Source organism: Mirounga leonina, unplaced genomic scaffold (genome assembly GCF_011800145.1).
Source record: "Mirounga leonina isolate KUSES-001 unplaced genomic scaffold, KU_Mleo_1.0 Mir_200, whole genome shotgun sequence".
NCBI lineage: Eukaryota > Metazoa > Chordata > Mammalia > Carnivora > Phocidae > Mirounga > Mirounga leonina.
This window is the reverse complement of record NW_023270503.1, coordinates 28,820,352-28,837,759: the sequence shown is the minus strand read 5'-3', so window position 1 is coordinate 28,837,759 and position 17,408 is coordinate 28,820,352. Positions and strand designations below refer to the sequence as shown.

At 59.4% G+C, this 17,408-nt stretch overlaps 2 protein-coding genes across 8 annotated transcripts; one reads left to right on the top strand and one right to left on the bottom strand.

Moving 5' to 3' along the window:
- Positions 1 to 205: 205 nt before the first annotated feature.
- On the top strand, positions 206 to 5,772 carry SLC25A39 (solute carrier family 25 member 39). Of its 5 annotated transcripts, none has more exons than XM_035027276.1 (12): positions 206 to 287; positions 2,363 to 2,462; positions 2,594 to 2,653; positions 2,779 to 2,823; positions 3,072 to 3,205; positions 3,569 to 3,636; positions 3,778 to 3,902; positions 4,082 to 4,255; positions 4,591 to 4,700; positions 4,902 to 4,983; positions 5,064 to 5,144; positions 5,240 to 5,772. In XM_035027276.1, exons 2-12 carry the CDS (start codon positions 2,378 to 2,380, stop codon positions 5,353 to 5,355), a joined length of 1,080 nt encoding a protein of 359 aa, XP_034883167.1. In that variant the 5' UTR covers positions 206 to 287; positions 2,363 to 2,377; the 3' UTR covers positions 5,356 to 5,772. The 5 variants fall into 5 exon arrangements, with proteins under 5 accessions (XP_034883167.1, XP_034883168.1, XP_034883166.1 ...); XM_035027277.1 differs by lacking the exon at positions 206 to 287 and adding an exon at positions 1,151 to 1,297 and having other exon boundaries at positions 3,096 to 3,205; XM_035027275.1 differs by lacking the exon at positions 206 to 287 and adding an exon at positions 1,151 to 1,297.
- A 1,111-nt stretch (positions 5,773 to 6,883) lies between these two features.
- RUNDC3A (RUN domain containing 3A) lies at positions 6,884 to 15,673 on the bottom strand. 3 transcript variants are annotated; one of them, XM_035027274.1, is made up of 11 exons: positions 15,552 to 15,673; positions 11,737 to 11,852; positions 11,219 to 11,367; positions 10,945 to 11,030; positions 9,896 to 9,985; positions 9,714 to 9,794; positions 9,452 to 9,617; positions 9,193 to 9,350; positions 8,287 to 8,424; positions 8,052 to 8,158; positions 6,884 to 7,026 (listed from the first exon to the last, which is right to left on the bottom strand). In XM_035027274.1, exons 1-11 carry the CDS (start codon positions 15,656 to 15,658, stop codon positions 6,884 to 6,886), a joined length of 1,341 nt encoding a protein of 446 aa, XP_034883165.1. In that variant the 5' UTR covers positions 15,659 to 15,673. The 3 variants fall into 3 exon arrangements, with proteins under 3 accessions (XP_034883165.1, XP_034883162.1, XP_034883164.1); XM_035027271.1 differs by lacking the exon at positions 6,884 to 7,026 and adding an exon at positions 7,609 to 7,628 and having other exon boundaries at positions 15,552 to 15,658; XM_035027273.1 differs by lacking the exon at positions 6,884 to 7,026 and adding an exon at positions 7,609 to 7,628 and having other exon boundaries at positions 11,219 to 11,352; positions 15,552 to 15,658.
- Between the last annotated feature and the right edge of the window lie 1,735 nt (positions 15,674 to 17,408).

Here is a 17,408-nt window from a genome sequence, read left to right as displayed (position 1 = left end):
AACCTCGCAGGCGCCGAATGGCTGGGCCCCTTAAGCCCGAGAAGCTGGTGACGTCAAAGTCACGGTCTGCCCTTCTTAAAGGCGCAGGTTCGCACCCCGTGTTCGGACAGATAGTTAAAACTGCACAAAAGTTTTAAAGGCGAGGCGGGTGACGGGCTTTCAGGTGTTGGGCTTGCCTGGGAGACAAATGTGTTTCCCTGAGAAGCGGGATCAGAGACATCAGCTCAGGATTTAAGCCCACCTGTCACCCAGGGAGGCCGCCTCGTGCAGGGTGAAGTACCTGCAAGGTTCGAATTCCGGGCACTTAAACTTCGAGCCCCAGTTTCATCTTCTGTAAAAAGGGGCCAAATGATCATATACTTCTAAAAGTTTGGGGGTTTGGAAGAAGTAACGTTGTGAGGGTAACCACCGCAAAAATGTCAGTCCCCTTCTTCCCCACTCAATCCTCTCACTGTGCGAAGGAGGAGGAACACGAGTCCCAGAGTGGTGGTGTAACTTGCCCCAGGTCACACGGTGGGAGGACTAAGCCTAAATTGAGTCCGGCTGAGCCCGGGTTTCCTGGCTCCCGGGCCAATCTTTTCCCTGTCCAGCCTGCCTGGCCCGAGTCACAGCTCGTCTGATCCCATCGCCCACGGGCGCACGGTACCCAGAGGTGTGCCAAGTGGTTTTGGAGCTGCGCCTCAGTCGATTATCCGTAAAATGGGGATTATGCTGATTCCTGTTTGGCAGGTCGCCATTAAGTCGTAAAACCTCAGCAGGGAACCCGGCGGGTAAATGTTTGTCATTATTATCTGATATCTCCGTGGCCTTGGAAGAATTGATTCCAATACCTGCCTCCCGGCAGATGAGGACACTGAGGAAGAGCGGGAGAGCGCGTTACCCGCGCTAGCCTGGCAAGTTAGGGGGAGCTCTGGGACTCCCGCGGGCAACGCTCGGCCGGGGTACTGGTGGGATGGAGTTTGTGAGAATACAGTGTTAAGTGCGGTGCTGCCGCCGGTCACGCGTGACGTGGAGACCCACGACCTTGGGGCGCTGGCCCGGCCGGGCACCCGCGGCGCAGCGGCTGGTCCCGGAGAGGTTGCTGGTGGGCGGGGCCGGCGGCACTCCGGGCATGTAGCTGGTCGGCCGGCGGAGGGCGGAGCCTCGCGGCGCGGTCCGAGGGCGGGGCGGGCTCGGGTGCTTTCGGAGACGGCCTTGGTGCGGGGCGAGCGCGCGCGGACCGTAAACCGGCCGCGGAGCCGTCATGGGCCCGCCGGGCTCCGGGCGCTGCGCAGCGCAAGCACCGGCCTGGAGTCAGGTGGGCGGAGCTGGACCTGGGTTGCGGGCCCGGCTGGGGACGGGGCGGAGGTGGGCCTCCGGAGGTCCCGGGGAACCTGAGCCGGCGCGGGGCTGGGGGCCCGGAGTCGCGAGCCGTCAGGCCGACCTAGTCCGCCCCATCGGGCGTCCCCTGCGCGCGGGGCCAGAGTTTCTCCGAGGGAAAGGAGAGATCCTGTCTTCCCAAACCTACTTTCTGCCCTCTCGGCCGAACCCCGGTCTCTGTCTTGGGGAGAGAGCAGAGAGATTGCCCTTTTCTATCCAGGCCTGGGGTACTGGCCCTTCCGGTCTCGGGAGGAGGGTGAGGGAGGGAGAGCCGGGAACCCAGCCTCCAGTCCCGAGAGCGGACGGTCCTTTTCGCGGCCAAAAGATTTGTTTACACGTTTCCCCTATTGCTCGGCCCCACCTTCCACGCCCGGTGACTCGGGGCACAGCAGAGCCCGCCTCGGGAGTGGGGGGCTTAGGGGGATGGCTCTGGCGTCCTGATCTTTGGGTCCCCCGGGCCAAACAGAGCGCCTGCCTCGATGAGGGTGCACAGTAGTTCCGTGTTGCTCAGATGAGGGAATGGCAGTGGGCCGTTATTGCTCCTTAATCAATGAGTAACTACCCAAGCTTTCTTCCTCACTACTCTCAGAGTGACCTTGTTCAGGTCATGTCACCCCTCTGAATCTGTTTTTCCACTGGTAGAGTAGAGCTGACAAAAATTGCTTTAAAAGGTAATTGTAAGGGTTCCTGGATGGCTCAGTCGTTTAAGCGTCTGCATTCTGCCTTCAGCTGAGGTCATGATTCCAGGGTCCTGGGATGGAGCCTCGGTTGGGCTCTCTGTTCAGCAGGGATCCTGCTTCTCCCTTTCCTCCCCGCTGGTGCTATCTCTGTCTCCCAAATAAAAAAAAAAATTACAAAAGTAGAAGGTAATTGTGAGGATCGTTTGAGTTCGTATTCAGTGAGCGGATTCGGGTAGAGGGCTGGGTCAAATCCCAAAGGGCCCTGCCTTTTGTCTCCCCCTCCCACTGATCTTGTTTTGTGAGTCCAGTTGACTGTCTTTCAGAATTGAAGCTACAAGATGGCTGACCAGGAGCCTGGGGGCATTAGCCCCCTCCAGCAAATGGTGGCCTCAGGGACTGGTGCTGTAGTCACTTCCCTCTTCAGTAAGATCTGGGGAGGTGGGGAGGGGGCAGTGGGGACAGGGGCAGACCAGAGATTGGAGGTGACTTGGTCCTGGGGGAGGGATCGGGGTGGGGTCCCGAAAGGAGCCTTCAGACCTGCCCTCCTCCTCCAGTGACACCCCTGGACGTGGTGAAAGTGCGCCTGCAGTCTCAGCGCCCCTCGGCGGCCAGCGGTGAGTGCCCAGCCCTGAACCCTGGAGCCCGTATGGGGTGGTGCCTGGGCAAAACATCTTCCCGAGGTGGGGTCCCCGGGACAGGTCGGGGCTCTCCTGATTTAAGGGACTGCCTTGTATTTTAGAGCTGATGCCTCCCTCCAGACTCTGGAGCCTCCCCTACACCAAATGTGAGTTCCCCAAGCCACAGGGAGCTTGTGAAGGTCCAGGGAAGGGAGTGGCCCAGTCTCCCCAGGGGACCTGAGGGCTCCACAGTCCTGCCACACACTTCCAGGTCCTATCAGCAAGCCCTGTGTCCTGAACAAGAATGTCCACCCAGGGACCACGGCCTCTGCTGGCCCCCCTAGGGATGGGGCTCACCCCCTTCCCTGCAGGGTTCCAGGGCACTGTCCTCCTAATGCCCCCTCCCCTTCCCCAGTGCCCTCCTCTCTCCAACCCACAGGGAAGTGCCTCCTGTACTGCAATGGGGTCCTGGAGCCCCTCTACCTGTGCCCGAACAGCGCCCGCTGCGCCACCTGGTTCCAGGACCCCACCCGCTTCACCGGCACCGTGGTGAGGAGTGGCTGTGCCCCCGCCTGGGGCTCTAGGCGCTCCAGGGGGATTCACATTGGTTGGGCTGCAGACCCAGGGAGGAGGGGGTGATGCAAAGCAAGTAACAGTGGCCGGGTCAGCTTGGGAAGGGCTTCCCTGAGGAGGTGGTGCCTCTCTGCGGTTTTGAAGGGTGAGCGGGAGTCCGCTTGGAGCTAAATGCGGGATTGCGTGTGTGCTGGCCTGCGGGGCTCCTACCTCTCAGCAGGACCCAGGGCTGTGGGCAGAGATGAGGGCATCAGGCTAGGGCCGAGTCAGGGTGAGCCTCATCCCAGAGCTTATTCACATTCCTCCTTCCTCCTCCTGGACGGGCGTCCGCTTGGCCAGGACGCCTTCGTGAAGATTGTGAGACACGAGGGCACCAGGACCCTGTGGAGCGGCCTCCCAGCCACCTTGTGAGTCTCTCAGTCCCACACATTGCTTTTCCTTGTTCTACTCCTCTGATCCTTTACTCTCCGGTCGGGTGGCAGGGGCAGGGGGTGCCTGGAGGTTGGGAGCCTTTGGGAGTCCCGGCTAACGTCTGTTCACACTCCCAGGGTCATGACTGTGCCGGCCACTGCCATCTACTTCACCGCGTATGACCAACTCAAGACCTTCCTTTGTGGTTGGGCCCTGACTTCTGACCTCTACGCACCCATGGTGGCTGGCGCACTAGCCCGCTGTGAGCACAGCCCTGGGCCCTTGATCTCTCTCTGAGCCCCGGCTCTGCTGGAGCCCAGTCCTGGCTTCCAGCTCCAGTGTCTGGCAGCTTAGGGGTAGAGGGATGTCTTGGGCCCCCAGATCCCGGGAAAGGCGGCCGTTGGGCCCTGTGAGCTGATCTCTCCCCGCTATTCCCCCTAGTGGGCACCGTGACTGTGATCAGCCCCTTGGAGCTGGTGCGGACAAAGCTGCAGGCTCAGCATGTGTCCTACCGGGAGCTGGGATCCTGTGTCCGAGCTGCCATGGCTCAGGGTGGCTGGCGCTCACTGTGGCTGGGCTGGGGCCCCACTGCCCTTCGGGACGTGCCCTTTTCAGGTAGGAATCACAGATGCAGGGGGTGGGGTAAGGGAGCCTCTGGATGACATACAGGAGGTCTACAGTTAAGTCTCAGTTTTGCTGTTACTGACCTTGAAGTCACTTTCTGGGTCTTGAACATCTCATCTGTGAAATGGGCCCAGCGGGTGGGGCAGTCACCCACGTTTCCAAGAGAAAATCCCCGCAGAGGGCTTGTTACAGAAACTGGCACGCCGCAGGCAATCCTCATTCTCAGGAGGGACGGTTGTCACGTCGCGCAGCAGTGGAAAGTGGGAGGTTTGGGGCCACCCCACTGCCCTCCCCAGCTCTGACGAGTGTACCCATATGTCCCCAAGCCCTGTACTGGTTCAACTACGAACTGGTGAAGAGCTGGCTGAGCGGGCTCAGACCAAAAGACCAGACATCCGTGGGCATCAGCTTTGTGGCTGGAGGCATCTCCGGGACGGTGAGTTGATCAGGCCGGGAGCGAGGCCAGTGGATGTGGCCTTGGGAGGCCTGAGGGTTGTGGGAGGTGCTCGTGTAGCTGCCTGTCGAGGAGCAAGCTCGCCTTGCCTCGAGAAGCCCTAGCCAAGGCTGGCAGAGCCTGGCTAGACGCGAGGGCTGGGGGCCCCGGGACTGGGGACCAGCGCTCTCCGCATCACACCAGGTGGCGGCCGTCCTGACTCTGCCCTTCGACGTGGTGAAGACTCAGCGCCAGGTCGCGCTGGGAGCCCTGGAGGCTGTGAGAGGTGAGGGTTCTGGCTGGTGTGGGGCTGGGCGGATGGGGGCCCAAGTGGGGTCTCACCCGGGCCATGCCTCGCACCCACAGTGACCCCCCCACGCGCCGACTCCACGTGGCTGTTGCTGCGGCGGATCCGGGCTGAGTCGGGCACCAGGGGGCTCTTCGCAGGTGAGCATCCGTCCGTCCGCGTGTCCGCGCTCAGGAAGGATTGGGGCCCTCTTGGGCCCTGACCTCAGACCCTAACTCCCCCTCCCCCATTGCAGGCTTTCTCCCAAGGATCATCAAGGCTGCCCCCTCCTGTGCCATCATGATCAGCACTTACGAGTTCGGCAAAAGCTTCTTCCAGAGGCTCAACAGAGAACAGCCTCTGGGCTCTTAAAAGGAGCCAGGGGACAAGAACCCCATCTCTTCCCTGGATGGGGTTGGGGGTGGTGCGGAAGGAGACTGAGCCAAGTGCCTTGTCCTCAGCACTGAGGGGAGGGGCCTCATTTCCCTTCTCCCTCAACTATGAGCCCCAGGGGTACGGGGCTGCCCCTCGAGGCCTGCCCAGATCCCCCCCAACAGCTTTCTTCCTACTGTTTCTCATTCCCAGCCCCAAGGATAATCACTTTTCCACCACCACTCCACACCCCAAGTTGAAGACCAAATCTGCTAATTGTTCCCTCCCTTCCTGCCATTTCCCTGTGTGTTTGCTGTAGCTGGGTCTGCTCCCAGGTGTCACAAAACCCTAGGCCTGGTGTAGTCTGCACCCATCCCTGTTAATCCCTTGACTCTAAAGATGATGAACCTCTGTCCAGTGCCTGTGACTGCGGGGTGTTTAGGGGTGGGTAGGGAAGTGGGACTTGGTAGTGACTTGCACAGAGGAGGCCTGGAAGGGATCTGGATGTTGGCTTTGACTACCCAGATGGTACCCATATAGAGGACCCCCCACTTTACTGAGAGCCGGGTCAGGGTGAGGACCCAGAGTTGAGGGGGTGACAGGTAGCGTTAGGGCTATGGCGGAGGGTGGTGAGACCTTTCCCGATGGACATACTCCAGTGACGACAGAGGAGGGAGGTTGCTTTGATGGGTCTGCAACTTTGGGCCAAAGCTGAATTTCAGGATGATGGAAGGAGAACAGGGCCCTGCCAGGGCTTGGCTCCTCCGTCCTGCCCCCAGGGCGTTCAGTGTCTTCCCGGCTGGGGGCTAAGCAAGTTACTAAGAATATCAGGTTGAATGGGGCATTTACATGTGGTCCTGCCCTGGACAGACCCAACATTTAGGACACTTCATACAAAAGCGCCCCACTTCCCAAATCATTCTGACCGGCTGGCTTCTGTGGGGCACAGACCCATTGTGTCTGGTCTAGCATCACCCTGGTTACGGGCCCAGCACTGGCTATCGAATTGTGCCACCTCAGGACAGTGCCCAATCCCAGCCCCCCACAGACAAAGTTGCCCTCAGTCTTCTGGTTTTTATTTGCCTGATTCCCTCAGAGCCCCTGTCCTGGGGGCTGAGGAGGGAGTGACTCCGGGGAATACACAGGGATGGACTGGAGAGGCATGGGAGGTGGGAGTGCTGAGGCTGGGCCACCAGCTCCTGAGGAGGGTGGCGGGGCTGTGCGAAGAAGACTCCGGTAGGAAGCCAGCCAGGTGCCAGGGTCACCAGAAGAATGGAACAGGCTTTCCCAAGGGCACCCTGTGGCCATGGTGCCCGTGCGCCCTGGCCCAACGGGCTTCCCCTTGTAGCCCCTGCTCCCTTGGGCAGAAAGTTAAAATGGGCAAGAAGCAAAGGGTGCCTTTTGCAAGAGACCCGTGGCTGGGTGGGCAGCGTTCTCTGGAAAAGTGGCCTGGATTGGGAGACTCTGAGGAAAGGTGGCAGGTGCCCATGCCCCTGGCAGGTGCAGCTAACACTGCCCACGCCGTTCCTCAGCTGGGGCTCAGTGCTGGGCTGCCTTCGGGACTGTCGCTCACCAGGCACTCGTTGGATTTGAAGCTCGCCAGGGACTTGCAGCTGGGGATGGAGGCCAGGGAGCCGCAGAGGCCCAGCATGGAGGGCGTGGGGTCCTTCCCTGGGGAGAGAGGGCGGGTGAGGCCGAGCCACCGGTCTGCCTGTGTGTGAGTTGGGAAAGGTGGGGTAGCCCTCAGGTCACCCCCCGAGGAAATTTTCCTCATTTCTGGAGCACTTGGCGTTGTCAAGGAAACCTGGGGAAGTATCGGCCCATGCCCTGCACAGTGCCGGGACACTATTGTAATCGTCAGCTTACGTCTCTGTCTCCCCCTGAGGTTCAACCTCTCTGTCTGTTTATTAAACACACGGTGAGCACTTATTCCGTTCCAAGCACTGGGGATACAGAGAACGGACAAGACACGGTCCCTGCCCTCACGGAGCTCACAGTCTTGGGGGGTGGAGACAGACACACAGACAATCACAAACACAGTGTGGCGGGGTTCCACGTCCACAGCCTGCCTTGTCTCAAAGAAGATCTAAAGTCATCCAGTACAGTATGGTGTTTGGAAAGAAATGGCAGAAGTCCAGGCCCTGGGAAAACTAGGGTAGGGAACCAAGGTGAAGCCGGGGGGGGGGGGGGGGGGGGGGGGCGCAACACAAAATGCATGCGTTGAAGTCCCGGACATTCGCTTGAAGGGAGCCACTAATTTGGCTCTGAGCTTCCTGGCAGCCAAAGAAAAGGGGGAAACAACGGTCAGGCAAGCGGTTCACAGAGTGCATGAGATAAGAGCAAATTAGGCGAAGAATTCCCCGAGAACCTGTAAGCCCCTTGAGGATGTCATGATGGCAAAAAGCCATTGAGCCCCCACCGTGTGCTACACTGGTGATTAATCAGCACCCCCGTGTTACCGCTGAGAAGGGCTCAGCAAGGTGAAGTGATGCACCAAGCTTGCACAACCGGAGAAGGCGCTGCTGGGGTTTGCAGCAGAGTCTGCCCAACACCCCAAACCAAGCTCTTAAATGCTGTGCTAAGCTCTCCGGAAGAGCTGAGTGAAGGAGGGACTTGGTCAGGGTCTGACCGCAGGCCCCAAGGCCTGGCCTCAGCCCTCCTTGGAAGAATGTTGGGTGCCGGATTGGGGGGCTCACCGATGGGGCCCCAGGGCTCCTCGTCCCGTTTGCCCTCTCCCAGGCGCTGGGAGTCCGAGCTCAGACTGGCTTCAGCCGACAGCGGCTCCGTGCTCATGAAACTGTGTCTGTGGCAGAGCAGAGGGCTGATGTGCAGGCAGAAGCCTACAGCCTGCACCCCGCCCCCCACCCACTAGCCCCTCTTCCCCAGTAAGGGCCAGTACTCAGGCCCAAGCTGAGCCTGGCTGAGGCTTACCTCCGGTATAGCTTGGGGTTGTTCGCACCCTCTGCCCCATTGAGCGTTCCCAGTGAAGGCCATTGGTTGACCAGGGGCGTGGTGAGGTCTTTGGAACCCTGGGCCAGGGGAACGTGGTCACCGGGGATCAGACCTGTCCTGGGATGGGGAGGAGGGGTCAGGCCTGACTAGGAGAGGGAGCAGAAGTGGGGAAAGGGGGCTCGGCAAGGGGTAGGGGGGTTATGAATGAAATCTGGGCAGCAGAAATGGGGACAGAACATTGAGGACCAGAAGGGCAGATCCTGGGAGTCAGTGGAGGGTGCTGAGGGTCAGAGAGGAGGTGGGGATTTAGTTTGCTCATGTTCATGATGGGAGTTGGAGGGAATAATGGGGTGTTGTGAGACTCAAGTCAGGGTGATGGAGTGGGTAGAGAATAGAGTGGGAATCCTGAAGGGTAACGGAGTATCTTGGGGGATCATGCCCGGAGGTCACAGGGTGATGAAAAGGTTTAGGCGGAAGCTATCAGAAGGATGAGTAACAGTGAAGTCAGGGGTCACTGTGGGGATGATAGTGGTTACGGATCAGAGGGGTGTTGAACAGAGGGAATAATGCGATCGTGTTGAAAGTTGGCTGAGTAGCATCTGAGGTCCTTCTGAGTAATGTTGGGGTCGCAGCAGTAACGTTCTGTAGCCATGGTAGCTGATGGATGAAGTGGGGCGCCGGTTTTGGGGGGTATCCCTGGATCTTATGTTGAGGGTAATTCAGTTCACTGGGGAGGGGGTCTTGGGGTGGAGGTGAGGGGATCAGTGGTTTGATGCTGGCGGTTGGTGGCACTGGCTGCTGTTCTCAAGAAAGGTGATGTTAGAGTCAGTGGGGGCGATGTGGTCGGGGTGGCCGGGACGGGGGCAGGGCGGCGGCGGCGCTCACAGCTGCTCCTGCAGCTCCAGGATCACGCCTTCCAGCTCCCGCTTCTCGCGCTGGTTCTGCGCCGCCGCCTCCTCCAGCTGCAGCTGCAGCCGCCGGTTCTCCGCCTCCAGGTCCTTCAGCTGCGACTCGCGCAGGCGCACCAGCTCCTCCAGGTAGCCCTGCGGGGCGCCGGCTCAGCCCGGGAGGCCGGGCGCGGGGGTCCCGGCGGCCGCCCGCCCGCCACCCCGGCCCCGCCGCTCCCCCGCCGCGCATCACGCACCTTCTGCGCGTAGACGATGCGGAACTTCTGTTCCATCTTGTGCCATTTGCTGTACCAGCTGTCCTCGTCGGTGACGAGCGGCAGGTACGGGTGCTCGGGCGAGTTGTCCTCGCTCGTACTGCTCTCGGCGCTGTGCCGCTCCTCCTCGTCGGTCAGGTAGTCGTAGCTTGGGGGAAGGAGCAGTGGGCACGGCCCGCCCTGCCCGCCCTGCCCGCCCGCCCGCCGCCGTCCCCGCCCCCACCGCAGCAATCGCGCCGCTCACCTCTGGGTGAACTTCAGGTAGGGTGTGTAATCGATGACCACGGGGGTCTTCCCGTCCAGCACTTCGCCCTTTAGGCAGAAGCTGGGGGCGGAAGAACCACAGGTGGGGGGGCGGGTATGAGGGCATGCGAGTGTGGACATTCGCGGCTAAACGCCGCCGGCCACCGCCACCCAGACCCCTACCTGAAGTCTATGGCGCTCAGTCCGATCAGCATCCCGGTGAGGACGGTGGCTTCCTCCCGCAGCATGATGGCTCCCGAGTCATAGAAACGTCTGCGGGGGGCGGGGGGGCGGGGGGTACGGAGGGACTGATGGTTCATCCTCCTCCTCCTCCCAGAGAGACCCCACCTCTCATACCCCTGGCTTACTACCAACCCTTCCTAGAGGAAGTAGCTATCTCTCTCCCCTCACCCCTCACATGTGGATCTTGTCTCTCCCTCAGAGTGGCGCCCACTGTGTCTCCCACGTATTAGAACTTGCGTTCCGGGAGAATACTCTCCTCCATCCCCTGAACTACCCCTTTCCCACCAAGTATGGGATCATCCAGATCCGTAAAGTCAGGAAACAAGTTCTAATCATTAGTGCTTGGCATACATGATGGTGCTCAAAAATATGTTGATGTGATCTCTGAAATGTGAGGACAGACTAGAAATAGAACGGAGTAAAACCATTAGGTTGTATGTGACCACTGGATGCCGGGGGGGAGGGGGGGGGAACCTGCCGGTGACTGTATTCAGTTTCAAACACACATCCTGCCTGTGACCTCTGCCCCTGAGACCCAATCTCTCTGCAAACCCACAATGCAGGGACTCAAGCTCTGCACACTGGGACAATGTAGTCCACCGGCGGCAAGTATAGACTGCTGCCCCTGTTTGGGGAGTAGGTAGGGCTCTGTGTTATAGATCATGGAACAAGGCCAACAGATAAAATGATACATAGTTGAGGCTTGTTCAGAGGCGTGTCTAAGGTAAGAGCTGTGCATGAGATCAGTACTATGGAGTGATGGAGAAAAATGAATTTGACTTGGAAGAAATGGTGGTGATGCTAAAGGTGTGTCTGGGACTGCAAACTCAGTGGCCAGAGGATAGTCTGGGAGAGGGAAGCTAGCAGTGCATGCTGGGAGTTGTAGTCCAGGTACTGAAGGTTGCTCCAGGAACTTAAGGATCAAGTTTGTTTAGGCAACGAACATGCACACTGGGACCTGTGGTCTGAGCCGACGGAGAGGGTCTCACCTGGTGGTCCGGGTGTCCCGCAGAGCTGTGGTGATGTATTCTGACATTCGCTTCTCCATCAGGGCCACCCGGATCCATGCCCGGCCCTGGAAAGCACACTCAACTTTACTTGTTGCCCTGAAGGGACCCAGGAGTACACCACCGTGTCTAGACCTCCTGTGGCTCTTCTACCCAGTGCCCGGAGGCAGAGTTGAGGAACAAGGAGCAGGCAATCCCCCCTGTATCCCCCTGCAGCCAACAGCTGCCCTGGCCCTGCCCATCACAGGCCCCTCACCTTGGCTCGGGCTGTGCTGATGTTCTCCATGTTCTCAATGCTGCTCACACAATTGTTGGGCACTTTGCTGCAAGCCAGCCGGATATAGTCCCAGAAGCCCCGCTGCCCGTCTGAGCTGAACCAGCTCACCGGACCTGCTGGGGCACAGGCTGAGCCAGGGCAGGGAGGGGGCTCAGCAAAACCAGGGAGTTTGTAGAGGGTCCGTGTAATGGGGTACACACATGCATAAGTATAAGCAGCCCCACCTGCACATAGTTCCTACCCCAAACATGTGCACACACATACATGTACACACAGGGCACGTACCTGCATGCCCACGGATGGGGCTTGTGGCCACCAATGTATGTGGCCAAAAGACCCCCTCCCCTCTTTCCAGTGTGTGCATGGCCCAGCCAGAATTGGGGCCAGGGTCAATGATGGGGTTCAGAAAGCCACGAGGTAGATCAGAGTGGGTGGCCGGAAGCTAAAGGCTGGGAGTTGGGAGGGCTGGACCATGGGGGCCAGGGAGCTGGGCCCACCTTTGAAACGGTGGCTGAGGATCTGCTCTAAGATGGCTGCAAAATTCACAAACTCCTCGGATGAGTCATCGATGGGCTCCGCCGTGTATTTCTCTAGCAGTGTTTTCACAGAGAACCTGGTGGGAGGTAGGGAAAGGCGGCAGTGGGGTGTCCAGTGAGAAGACAGGGTGATGGTGGTAGAGGAGGGGTGTTAGGCAAAGAGAGGGAGTGAAGGGCAGAGGAGAGGTCATGAAGAGCATGGGCGTGGGGGTGAGGCACATGGAAAGAAGGTGGGAGACGGGGGAGAGATGCGTGACCACAGAGGTGCTGTGACATGGGAGTGATAGAGTGGCAGGTGGGAGACCGATTGACAAACAGGTGACAGGAGAGGTGACAGCCAGAGAAAGGAAGCTTCAGGAATAAGGTATGAGAGGGGACAGAACAGTAAGTAGGCAGAGGAGGCACCTGGAGTCAGGGGGCTGTCCCAGAGCCCCTTCCTTCTTGCCCATGCTTTGGAGTTGCGTTTTTGATGGGTGTGGGTTGGGGGTCAGCTAGGAGTTAGAAAGTGGGTTTGTAGCCCTGCCTGGAGCTGTCTTCTGCTATTGCTAGAACAAACTTCAGTCCCTTCGGTGGGGGGTGGGGGGGTGGGCGTCACTTGGGCCAGGGCATGTGAGTTGAAACTGAGCACATGGAGCGTGGGCCTGCAGGGGTGGCCAGGTGGGCTCTTAGCACATGGATGCCCCCCTTCCCCCTTCTCCTTCCTAGTTTGGTCGCCCACACACCAGCTGCCCAGAACCAGGCAGTGCAGAGCTGGGCTGGGGGTGTGTGTGTGTGTGTGTATGTATGTATGTGTGCAGGGTGTGGGTCTGACACACACACTGGGTGGGAGGGGGCATTGGCAGCAAATCTCTGGAAGGGGTCTTAGGGGCCCAGACACCTGGCTTCTCAGAGAGGAAGGGAACCACGGGAAGCCAATGGGGCTGAGAAACTGGAGCCCAGCAGTCCTCATTCCTCTCTGCAATCCTGCTTGGAGCCTCAGCTACCTCTGCAGTCCCTCCCCCTGCAATCTCCACCTGCCATCCCTGCAGTGGGGTGGGGCAGGAATGAGGATGCGGCTGGCAACATCCCATTATTGCCCTCTTGTGGGTGGAGGAGCAGGAGTGGGGGATCCAGGGCTACAGGGGCTGCTTGGAATTGCCCCTTTCCCCTAAGCTTATCAAGGCCTGTAATGTGCCAAGCACTGCATGTACTCCTCCTCATCCATCCTTACAACAGCTCTGGGAGGTAGGTCCTCTTAGCATCATCCCCATTTTACAGATAAGGTGACCGAGGGTTCAAGAGGTTGACTGATCTGTTCAGAGTCACAGGGCTTGTGAGGAGTCAAGTAAGTCTGTCTGATCCCAAAGCCCTTGCTCTTTCTGCCACATCCTGTAGCCTCCTGCTGGCTGTCACAATTACCAAGGCCTAGGAGCAGCCCCTGCCTCCTCTGCCTTCCACTCTGCAGGCTCCAGCCCTTAAGCACTGGCCTCTGAGGCTCTCAGGCCAATGGCAGACCTGAGCCAATGGACCCCCCCTCCCTTCTCTTTGGGCTTAGAGCTGGTCTGGCCTGAAATCAGAGCCAGGTCAGTGCTGGGGTTTGTAGTAGGGGGAGGCGGCCTGGTGGACTCAGATCCTGTTTCCTTGTGATACCCTTGCGACCTTGGACAAGTCACTTAATCTCTCTGAGGCCCAAACAGGAATAATAGTGCCTGCCCCAGACTCCAGGAAGGACTAGGGGAAGGGGCGTGTGTATAGCCCATTGGGCAGGGGTGGCCAGGAGCAGGGCCATTAATGGGAAGGTTGGCTCCGCCAGAAGGAGCCTGTGTTTGGGGCATTAGCTGGGCCTCATTGTGCAGCACACATACCACCCCCCCCATGATATTTTCTGGTCATCTGGGTCAGCCCTCAGTGGGGGCCTGGGGCTGGTTTCAGCATGGCGGCCATCTGCCGTCCATCCTCAGGGGTGCTGCAGAGCTGGCCATCGCCCCCGGGAGCCCCATGGTGTGCTCCCTATTAGAAGGTGCAGTGGCTGCTGCAGGTTACCATGGAGACAGGGAGGCCAGGGCCCAGGGGAGCCCTTGGCCTGCTAAAGGGAACTGTTCTGGGAGCTGGAGGCGAACCACATGACAGGGATGAGGTGGCAGAGGCCCGAGGGGTTTCTGAGTCTTTGTCATGCCCCCAACCCCCTCTAAAACTCTATCCCTCACACCCCAGCTCTAAGCCCACTCTCAATCCGCCAGAACCTCTGTTCCTCCAGCCTAGGCCACAGGGAGCTCCCCCCTTCCCATACACTGGGGAAAGCAGGCAAGAGAAAGAAGAAGTATCTTCTTCTCAGGGACAGGAAGGGTATCATCAGGACAGGGCGATTTTCATGGGCCAGGCACTAGGCTAGGCTCCTACGTGAATTATGCCATTACTTTTCCTTGGCGTGGCTGTTACATCTACAGTGGGGATGATGAGGCACCCAAGGCCCAGAGTGGTTAGGAGACTTCCCCACGGTTGCACAGCTAATAACTGATGAAGTAAGAGCTTGACCTAGGATCCTCTGGCCCCAAAGGCAGAAACCTTTGTTTTATACCAGACTGGCAGGGTTTGAGGGGTGAGGGTGGAGGCATCGGCCTGTACTTTGGGCTGGGTGGGCCATTGCTGCACTCATTTCTTCTATAACATTCCAGGCATTTTTACAGAGGTCTGATGTGTGTAGCACTGTGCTAGGGACTAGGATATAATGGTGTGAGACAGATGCAGTATGGCTGGGTGTGTGCACAGGAACCTGGAAGGAGCTATGGGAGGCAGGAGTCAGGGCATCAGGTGCGTGCTGATTCCTGGGGGAAGGAGCAGGGCCAAGGCTTGTGTGTAGACAGGTGGGGGTGGCGAAGCAGGACAGTTGAGCCTGCACTTGTAGCACCCTGCCCTCAGAGGTGGCATGGCGGGGGGGGGGGGGGGGGGGGGTGGGGGGGGCAGCGGGCAGGGGGGGGGAGAGGGAGGGAGCAGGGCAGGTGAAACTGAGGGACAGTGGCCACCGGCTCAGGGCAGGGCAGTGAGGGTGAGTCACTGCAGGGCTGAGGCGGGAAGGTTCACTTCCTGGGCCCTCAAAAAGCAATCTTCCCAATGCTGCGACAGCCCCACCCTCAGGGACCAATGGCCCTGCCCTCCCAACCTCCTCCCTTGAACCCAGGAGACCCAGGCTTCCGCAGTCAGACCCTCAGCCCTTCCCATGGCAGGCACAGTGCCCCTCACCCTTCACTGGGTGGATTCAGGGGCTTTGCCCACACCCCCAGTTGACCCTGCCACAGGCTGCAGCTGTCCAGAGATGGAGAAGGACACCGATCTCTGCTGCCGGGTTTGAGCATGGGAAAATCTCTCAGGAAAGCCCTACCCTGGAGAGGCCAGGTTGACAGGGGTGGGAGTCAGGGTATGCTAGGAGGGCGCTCGTCAGTGCTTCCCTGCCCACCCCGCCCCCGCCCCCAGCAGGGGAGCCAGCCATCCCACCCCTCCCCCTCACACACAATGTCACTTCCTGGTTTTCACAGGAAGCTGCAGTGCCAATGAAACACCCCTCAACCCCCAGGCCCCGGGCTGGGCATAGGCCTGACTTGGCCTAGAAGGGTAGGGACCAGACCTCCAAAGCCCCTCCTGGTCTGGGCCTGAGGGACAGTGGACGCGCTCCTCTTAACTCTGTGCTTCCTCCCTTTTCTCCGCGGCGGCTGTGCATCCTCCCGCGGGCACGCTCAGTCCATATTTTCGCAGCCCGCCCCGACGCCTCTCCCTGACCACCCCCCGCCAGCGGCGCCCACCTGCACACGGTGATCAGGTTCCTACGCTCCACGGCCACATTGCGGGAAGACGCTTTCTTGGAGGACAGCCCCAGAGCCATGGTGGTCTGGACAAAGCTCGCTTCCATCCAGATGTGCAGCCACTGCTGCCGCCACCAGCTGCCCCCCACCCCTCCTGGCGCCCCGGCCCCCCCGCCGGATCACGGCTGGGCCCTCTGCCCGCCGGGGCCCCTCGATGCCTGCACGGCCATCCCCCTGCCGCTGCTCCCGCTGCCCGGCCCCCTGGCACCCTCCCCCGGCTGCGATTCCAGAGCAAAACAAGGCCGGGGAGGGAGCTCTCCGAGGTGCTGAGCCGGGGCCTGTCACCCCCCCCCCTTAACCGCCCGCCCCCCTCGGCCGGTGACGTCAGGGCCCTCGGGCCCCGCCCCTGGCAGGCCGGGCACCAATCCGCAGAGGATGCAGAATTTGGGGGTGGGGGCTGGGGCCCCAGGGAGGACGGAGGGGGTCCCCGGAAGAGGCAGCGATTGGAAGGAGAAAGAAGGGGCATGTCGCCTGTTCTCCACTCCCACACTCAGGGCCGGGGGCCCCTCGCCTCGCGTCTCTGAGTTCCGACGACTGACCTCCCTTGTTTCTGACAAGTGATCGGTGGTGTCTCAGAGTTTTCCTCCTGCTGCTGGAGAAAGGAGGTCCTCACCCTCATCCCAGCCCCGTCTCCCCACGCATTCAGTATCCGCGTTCTCAGTAAGGCCGGGGCCAGGTGTTCGTCCAGAGAGCGCAGGTGGTCCCTACGCGCTAACCTAGGAGGCCAAGGAGCTGTCGGAGAGACTGTATATCTGGCTTTTGACTTGTCAGCACCAACGGATGGATTCAACTGCTCCTAGGGTGGGGGATGGGAATCCAGAATAAGCTGTAGGAGCCCAGCGCCTGGAACCACTCAGGACAGTGAGACTAGACCGGCAGCTACGGGCCTGGACTCCGTGGAGGTTCCCAGCAGTAGGGCTGGTGCCCACAGTGGTGCCAAGGCACGGCTTTCTCTCAGAGTCCTACTCCCTCACATCACCCCAGGGCAGCTGGCTTGAGGGTTAACCCCGTGGCTGCCAGCATTGCTGCATGGTGCCACCAAATCTCTGAAGGTTAGGAGGGCCCCTAAAGCTGATTGCATCTTTTAGGGGAAGGTGAAAGAGATGGATGCATAGTCTGGCTTTTTTGTCACCCTTTGCCTCCCAGTTGCTCTCTCGTCCCTGCTCTCACCTGCTCCATTCCTCTACTCAACCTGTTCTCTTTCATACACTGCTCCCCAGCTCCCACAGAAATCTTTCTGTGTTCATTAAGAGGGGGTCCACCCAATTTCCCTATCTGGCTTTAGGAAGGTCCATCCTAGGGCTCAGCTCATATCTATTCACCAACTCTGCCCACCTGCTGGAGTTACTCCACTTTGCTAGTGTATGGTCGTATGTCTCCACATTGATTCCAATGTGCACCAACATCTGAATATGATCAGCAGGCAGGGACCCTCTATTAGCACAAACAGAGGAGGAAGAGATAAAAGGCCTGTACAAGTTCACAACCCTGGTCTGACTCCCTGGGGGCAGGGGAGAAGGTCCTGGCTCCCAGCACAGATCTCATGTCCACTCAATCTCAGCCTCAATTCTTGGTTCCTGGGACCTCAGACTTGATCTTTTCCATTCCTCCTTTGCCTTTTCCCTCTTACCTCACTTCTAGAAGCCCCTCTTATCATCTTCCTGCCTCCAGATACATAGCCAATGCCAATCATGATGGTCTTTTGTTTTTCGATTGCAGGATATGCTATATGCACAAAAGAGCACATAAAACACATAGGTGCAGTTTAAAGAATATTTACAAAACAAACACCTGTGT

Excerpts from the sequence above, each read along its gene's own strand:
- SLC25A39 (XM_035027276.1), top strand. The coding sequence starts at position 2,378 with ATGGCTGACCAGGAGCCTGGGGGCATTAGCCCCCTCCAGCAAATGGTG. Across the intron at positions 2,463-2,593 it reads TGTAGTCACTTCCCTCTTCA|TGACACCCCTGGACGTGGTG; the intron begins GTAAGATCTGGG and ends CTCCTCCTCCAG. Across the intron at positions 2,654-2,778 it reads GCGCCCCTCGGCGGCCAGCG|AGCTGATGCCTCCCTCCAGA; the intron begins GTGAGTGCCCAG and ends CTTGTATTTTAG.
- RUNDC3A (XM_035027274.1), bottom strand. The coding sequence starts at position 15,658 with ATGGAAGCGAGCTTTGTCCAGACCACCATGGCTCTGGGGCTGTCCTCC. Across the intron at positions 11,368-11,736 it reads CCTCAGCCACCGTTTCAAAG|CCTGTGCCCCAGCAGGTCCG; the intron begins GTGGGCCCAGCT and ends GCCCTGGCTCAG. Across the intron at positions 9,986-10,944 it reads CGGGACACCCGGACCACCAG|ACGTTTCTATGACTCGGGAG; the intron begins GTGAGACCCTCT and ends CGCCCCCCGCAG.